This window comes from Ricinus communis, chromosome 6, assembly GCF_019578655.1.
Source record: "Ricinus communis isolate WT05 ecotype wild-type chromosome 6, ASM1957865v1, whole genome shotgun sequence".
NCBI lineage: Eukaryota > Viridiplantae > Streptophyta > Magnoliopsida > Malpighiales > Euphorbiaceae > Ricinus > Ricinus communis.
The window spans coordinates 10,952,714-10,960,234 of NC_063261.1; the positions used below are offsets into that span (position 1 = coordinate 10,952,714).

The 7,521-nt window shown below is 26.0% G+C and overlaps 2 protein-coding genes across 2 annotated transcripts; one reads left to right on the plus strand and one right to left on the minus strand.

The window, feature by feature from the left end:
• Positions 1–1,934: 1,934 nt before the first annotated feature.
• On the minus strand, positions 1,935–2,622 carry LOC8287555 (protein LIM1). Its single transcript, XM_002513165.4, has 2 exons — positions 2,293–2,622; positions 1,935–2,190 (listed from the first exon to the last, which is right to left on the minus strand). The coding sequence occupies exons 1-2, from the start codon at positions 2,603–2,605 to the stop codon at positions 2,174–2,176; spliced, it is 330 nt and encodes a 109-aa protein (XP_002513211.3). The 5' UTR covers positions 2,606–2,622; the 3' UTR covers positions 1,935–2,173.
• A 1,743-nt stretch (positions 2,623–4,365) lies between these two features.
• Positions 4,366–5,161, plus strand: LOC8287554. The gene is made up of 2 exons (XM_048375277.1): positions 4,366–4,401; positions 4,685–5,161. Exons 1-2 carry the CDS (start codon positions 4,366–4,368, stop codon positions 5,159–5,161), a joined length of 513 nt encoding a protein of 170 aa, XP_048231234.1.
• The last annotated feature ends 2,360 nt before the right edge of the window (positions 5,162–7,521 follow it).

Consider the following 7,521-nt stretch of genomic DNA (forward strand, 5'->3'; position numbering starts at 1 on the left):
TATTTAAAAAATATTAATTAATTAATTTTAGTATCATAAAAATTAATACTATCAATATAATTGATATTACTATTTTTATTAAAAGTTATTATATAATTTAAAATTTAATTTATTAATAAATATAATATTTAAAATGTTATTTTAATAGAATTAGAATTATTATCTAATTAGAAAATTAATTTATTATTTAAAATAATATAAAAATATAATTGATATACTATTTTTAGAATAGAATTAGAATCATTATCTAACTAGAAAACTAAGTTATTAGTTAATATAATATTAAAATATAATTAGTTTACTATTTTTAGGATTAAAATTAATATTTAATTAGGAATGTAACTTATTAATCAATAAATTAATAAAAAAACTTTAAAATCACACATAAGACTAATTCTATGTGTAAAAAATAAGTATACATGTCTAAACAAAAATCCAATGGGTCAAAAAAAGACACATGTCAAAAAATTTAGTTTTAAAATATATATATATATATATATATATATATATATATATTTACATTATCCACACTCACTTAGATGGTGGTCTTATGAATGGGAATATACTCTTTCCTTATAATAAGCGTGCAAAGATGTAAATACAATTATTTTTATCTAGGTATAATACGTATATATAAGTTTTAACTGGAGCATGTTCTGGTTCGATCATCTCAAAAATCTATTTTTACATCAACACGCCTTAAAACGACTATCCAACTTAGTCAACCGGTGCCTCAATCACAAGGCACATGGGTTAAATTGGTTAATTCTAACAAAAAAAATTTAAATGTTGCAAGCTAGTATTCAAACCTTTGATAGTCAAATTAGAAAAAAGGAGTCAAATTAACATTATTAATGTTTCCTTGCAAAATTAATATTTTATATTCATTTTCTATGTAATTAATTTCTTAATAATAAAGTAATCAATATTATTAAATAATATTTAATTTCTTATATTACCTTTTTTATCTATATGAAATTTTAATTTTAAATAATAGATAATTTTATTTTATTATTTGTGTGAGTGTACAAATTATAATATTTCAATCTTCTTAAGAAGAATGATTCTAGGTTCGAAAATTCAATTAGATTCTGAAATTTGCTATATTGAATATATTAATTTTATTATAATATTAATAAAATCCATTAAATTTAGTGTAATTTGATATATTAAATTTTTTATCTATAAAAAATCTTAATTTTAAATAATAAATAATTTTATTTTATTATTTATGTGATTGTACAAATTATAATATTTCAATCATCTTAAGAATTTTTTTTTAGATTTTAAAAGTCAATTAGATTCTTAAAATATGCTATATTGAATATATTATTTTTATTATGATATTAATAAAATCCATTAAATTTGGTGTAATTTAATATATTTATAATTTATATTAATTTTATGCATTTTATGAAATATTTAGTACATATTTAAAAAAGTATCGATTCAATCTCGATTAGATCTTTAACTCTTGATTTTTTAACCTGATCGTATCGAAATCTAGACATAATTTAAAAATATTGATTAAAATATTAATATATAATAATTTTTTTAAATCTAATTAATATGTGTCGTTTATCTATTAATTTAATATATGGTCAGATAAATATAAATTTTACTAGCAAAATTTATGGCACAATGTAGTTGGAGATATATTCATAGCAAGGGAATTTTATTTAGTACTAGCTAATGGGGAAACTGAGAAACTGACAGTGAAAAAGAGTCGATTTATTTGTTTTTCTAAAGCAAATTTTTAAAATTTAAACAATTATTTTCTTTATAAAGCAGTCTCAAGCGAGCTCAAACTATAGTCAATTTGTTCTGTCCTCTCTCATGTTTAGCATGTCTTTTAATATTAAGTGTAATAATCCCCTAACAACATATAATTGGAAGACAAAATAATGGGTAAAAGAAAAATGTGTCCTGCAAGATTCAAGAAGAAAACGTATCCATTAAACAGAAGTTGTAGAACAATAATCCATCACACAGAAGGGAAAAGAAATTAGAAATAAGTGAAGCATCTAAGCTTAAAATCTTCTAGTTTCAGTACATAATTTTAAAATCTATCCTCTTATTTCTTCCAGCATTAACCACTATCGGTTTAAGAAAATGAACCCAAGTAGCTCTTACATATCAAATTTATCCTCAATGTCTGTCATGCTCTATGCTCTTACTTTGTAATTTCACCTGCACAATAACAGAGAAAAAAGAAAAAAGGGTAAACAAAGGCAGAAACATAGAAAATATAGATAAAAGGGATGTTTTTGGAAGAGAGGTAGGGGACATTACATGGCTCAAAGTTGGCGGTGCATTTATCAGGTAGCTGCAAAGCCATGTTCCTATCAACACCAGAAATTGGAGGGCCATTTACAAGAACACACAAGCAAGGTTGGCCAAGAGCTTTCACAGCACTGCAACAGGCATCACTTGGTGGGATTGGGCTGAAAGGAGCAACTGCTGCCCTGCATGGTATCAGTTGAACAAGTGCTGAAAAGAATGTGCTACCACAAGCATAAGCTTTGCCTTGGTCTACTACTAATGATCCTGTCATCACCAGCACTAGAACTAGAATTGGCAGTGTCTTAACCCCAGAAACCTGCATATTTAGATCTTATTCTTAATTTCTCTCCTTGATGAAATTGGTGTTAGAAAGGGTATATATGGTTATATGTGGCTCATGGGCTCATGCCACTGAGCACATCATTCCTAACTCAGTGATCATGCATTTTTTATTTTATCCCTGCTTTCGATCTGATCTGCCTCAATAGTCCTGTGGCACTTATGGTGTGCTTATGAAATGGTTGCTAAACTCAAAGTTCATGACTACATAATTCCATGTTTCTCTTAAAAGAAACCCTGACAGCAAATTTCCCGCACTTCGTTATAGCAGAGAAGTTGCTGTTAAAAATTTTCAAGGATTAATAAAAAAATATTAATTTCAAATTTATCGTTTCAAATGAAATTGTAAATAGTCAAAAATTGATCTCCATGTTTCTAATCTAACAACTTTTCCGACCTTTTTTCTTACGATAGTTTTCCAAACACTAATTCATATGTTTTCTTTTGAACCAAACTTTTTTTTTAAAGGAAACATATGAACCTTGTATTAAGATTAAAAATAAGAAACATCCAACAAAATAACTGATGAAATAGGAGCGGACTTGACCCTTCACCAGAAGCATGTTTGGGAAACTGAAAGACCAGATTGTGCTAATTAATTCATGAGCAGCACCATTTGCATCACTTGGAGTGCGAGCAAACGAAGTTTGAACTCAAATTTCTGATATTGTCTAATAGAAAAATATCCAGGAAAGAGACAGCAGTGGCCTATCTGTTGAGACCAAGTACCATTTTTAGACAATCACTTTCCAAATTCACCAATCCAAGACCCTCCTTCTTAGCTAGAGATAGACCATAAATAGGAAAATTGTATCATGTAGGCGTGGTAGCTGTTAAACTAAAACAATAATTTTCTTACTTTTTTTCTTATTTATTTGTAATGCTCATAATTGTAATCATATTGATTTTATTTCATTTTAATAATTAGAAAACAATTAAAATTATATTATTTTAAAAATGATTTTAATGCTTGAGTTTTTATATATGTTTAATTTTTTAAATTAAAATTATATTAATTTCTTTAAGAAAAGAAATATTGTTAGTTAAATGTTTATATTTGTTTAATTCTTCTAATTATAATTTTAGTATGATGAGTATCAGAAAAATATTTTAAAAAATAAATTTTTATTTTGTATAAAATTATTCAATGTGATTTTATTTGTAAATTTTGATTTTTCTATTTTTTAAATGGTTTTTGATAATAATTTTATATTTTTATAAAAATATTATATTTATCTTTTATATGACGTTGAACTTTTACTGTGACGTATATTCGTATGTGATAAATTGTAGATTTATTAAATATAAATTGTAGGATCATTGATAGCACAATATAAATTCATCGAGAATTTATTATTAAATATAACTATAAGCAAAATAATTATTAAGTATTGGTTACAAATTCATTATATATAAAATTTAGATTCATAATTTATAAACTCTAAATTCATTGATTAACATATGAATTTACTTTTTAATTTATAAATTTTTGAATTATAAATTATAAATTTCAAGAATATGTGTGATGAACATATAGTTTATAATTATGAATCTTTTGTTTTTAACCTATAAGTTTATAATTTTCTTAATGAATTTTTAAATTATAATATATAATTCTCAGATATTAGTGTAATGAACGTATAATTTATAATTTATAAACTTATTATTTTTAATCTTTAAATATGTAGTTTTTTTTTTTAAATAAATTTATAGACTAATATATGAGCTTCAAGTATACATATAATGAGTTTGCTGCATCGGGGTTTACAGGTTGACAATGTCTGTTGTCCCATGTTTTTAAGAAATGCCAATGGACTCGAGCACTGTGGCTTCTCTCCCCACTTGGACTGAATTCTGATCAGTTTCCATCTGATGATTTGATGTCTTGGCTATGTTATTTGAAGTCTCAACTAAAATCTGATCAATTAGAATGTTTTATTCTTACAGCGTGGAGTATTTGGAAGGAAAGGAATCAACGTGTGCATGGCCATAAATTTAGCCATCAATCCGAGGTTATTGCTGTTGGATTGCAAAATTGCTCAGTAATTTTCGTGGTGCTCAGGGTATTTCAGGTCCTGTTGGGGTGGTAAGACGGGTTGATTCTTCTCACTCATGGTGCCCACCTTTAGCAGGTCTTTATACACTTAATTGTGATGCATCTGTTAAAGATGACAAAGCTGCAGTCGGTGTGGTATTGAGTAATGAAAGAGGTGAAGTTATGTTCTGTGTGGGGAAACAAATTGGGGGCTGCTTAGAAGTGGAACTTGCTGAAGGACAGGCTGTTCTATTTGGTCTTTGGTGTGCTATAGATTGTGGCTTCTCCAGCATTGTTATCGAATCTGACTGCAGTACTTTAATCCAGAAGTTAACAAGTATTGTACATGGCTCGAGTCCAATGCAACTGTTGGTGGATGATATTAATCATCTGTCTGAATCTTTTCCTTTTGTTAGTTTTGAACATATTAACCGCAAGGTTAATTTAGTTGCTCATAGTTTAGCCAAATGGGCTTCTTCTTGGAAGATGCTGTTATTTTGTTAGAAGATGTCCCTAGTTGCTGCACTCAATTTGTAATTCGTGACATTTCTTTGTCATAACGAATTTCTGTCTTTAAAAAGAAAAATTTACGAATTTATTATTTTTAACTTATAAACTTATAATTTTTTTTATGAGTTTTTAGACTATAATATATGAATTCTAGATATACATGAATGAATCTACGATTTATAATTTATGAATTTATTACTTTTAGCCTACGAAAATGTAGTTTTATAATTGATGTTTATAGTTTTTACTAACAAACTTGTGTTCATAACCTACGATTGTATTTTATAATTTATAATTATGAATATGCAATTATTATTTTAATATTTCATTATTATTATTAAATTAATAAAAATTAAAATATTATTAGGTGATGATAAAAAATAATTGAAATTTAATTTTTATAAAATAAGATATAATAGAATTTAAAATATGAATATCTATTAAAGTATGATTAAATTTTATATTTTCATAAAAATTTAAATCACTAATAAAGCTTTATATATATATATATATATATATATATATATATATAATTTAATTTTAATACACGAAAATTTTCATATAAAAGTACTTGTATATTATAAATCAAATTCAATATTGTAATAAAAAATATAAAAGTACTGAAAATATAAATTAAAACAAAAATATTATAAAAATTGTTAATAATAATAAATAGAAAATTAAAAATAGGACATGGTAATAAAAACATGATCTATCTAGTGCAAGACAACCTTTAATATCTAAAGAAAAATTGCCGCCCACATATCTGAAGCTCTTGGTGCACAAAGAATCATAGACATAAATCTCTGATATAATAATTGGAATAGAGCTTCAGCAATTTCCACAGAGGGGTGTTAGATTATGGTCTGATAACTACTAATCCATAAGGCCTACTACTACTACTACTACTAATAATAATAATAATAATAATAATAATAATAATAATAATAAATAGCTAATTAATCTTTAACGTTCATTCAGTTATTTGATAGATTATAGCTGTACCGGATTAAAAAGATACAAATTGATCCTTTCTCTACCTATTAAGGTTTATCCAAATGTAATTATTAGGTTAAGCCAAAAGATTAAACTGGTCTTTTCTCTACCAATGAAGATTTACACAATTATAATTATTAGGTTATGCCAAAGTTGTCATAAGCAAAAGGATGAAAAGAGAAAAATTAATTTATTTTTAAGGTTTGGTACATGTCAATTTCATCAAATTCATAAGGTATGTGCTACATATTTTAATGGCAAATCAACTTATTTAGCGTGAACTTTTATCAAATTCGTAAATATACTTTTGTTTTATAAAATTTATCATTCATTATTTTTATATTTTCTTTTAAATATACCTAAGCTGAATAAGGTGTTTGCCAGATACAATATAGTTATTTTTTTTTAGAATAATATGGTCATTTATTATACCTGCATAGAACCCAACAATACTATGTTTAAAAACTCACCCTTTTTAGCCTCATTTTATGAAAAAGAGTAATTGTGCTTGCAATGATACTGTTTATGTTTCTTCTTTTTAATCTAAATAAAATCTAGAGTTAGTTTCTTCTCCATTTACAAATTTCTTCAAGTTATCACTTTTAATTTTAAAGCTTTAACCATTTATTGCAAGATGCAAGGGGCTTCATTATTAGCTTCCCAAGTTAATACTCGAGTTATTTAACTGACATTGAACTATACTTTTGTGAATGTAAGAGATCAAAAAAATTGATGATTTTAAGGACTATGAATAATCTAAGGTGTAAGTTATGGAGTTGTTCATATACAGAGGTAAGGTCTATTATTCTTGTTAAGGTTACTCAATTTTATAGGAATGTGTTTGGTATTTGAATTTTTTAAGGACAAAGTTGTGATTTCTTTAGGTGGCATGATAATTGGATGAATGAGAGGACATTGATGATCCTCAATGAGTGTAGGCTCTTAAAATGGAAAATTGAAAAGTTTGGACACTAAATTAAGCAATGTTGGAGAATAGTTTGCATAAAGGAGTTGTAGAAGGAAAGTGCTTCGTTGAAAGAAAAGATTGAGAGATAAATGATGTAGCAGCAAAAATAAGGTCTAAGAAGAGTAAGGATATGGAAAAGATGAAGGGGGGTTTTAATTTTTATAAAGTGGATTTTTATAGTGCTATTGGGGGTGTACAAGCTATATGCTTGAATAGGTGAGATGTGAGATGGAGACAATTTATTTTGTTGGGTTATGTTGGTTTAAGTAGTAGAATGTTGGGGTTGAATAATATATTACATGCTTGTACTATTAGCCTAAGTCATTTCATAAACTTAGGAACCCTTGATTTTGATCTTGACAATCAAATTAAGTAGTATTAATTATATATT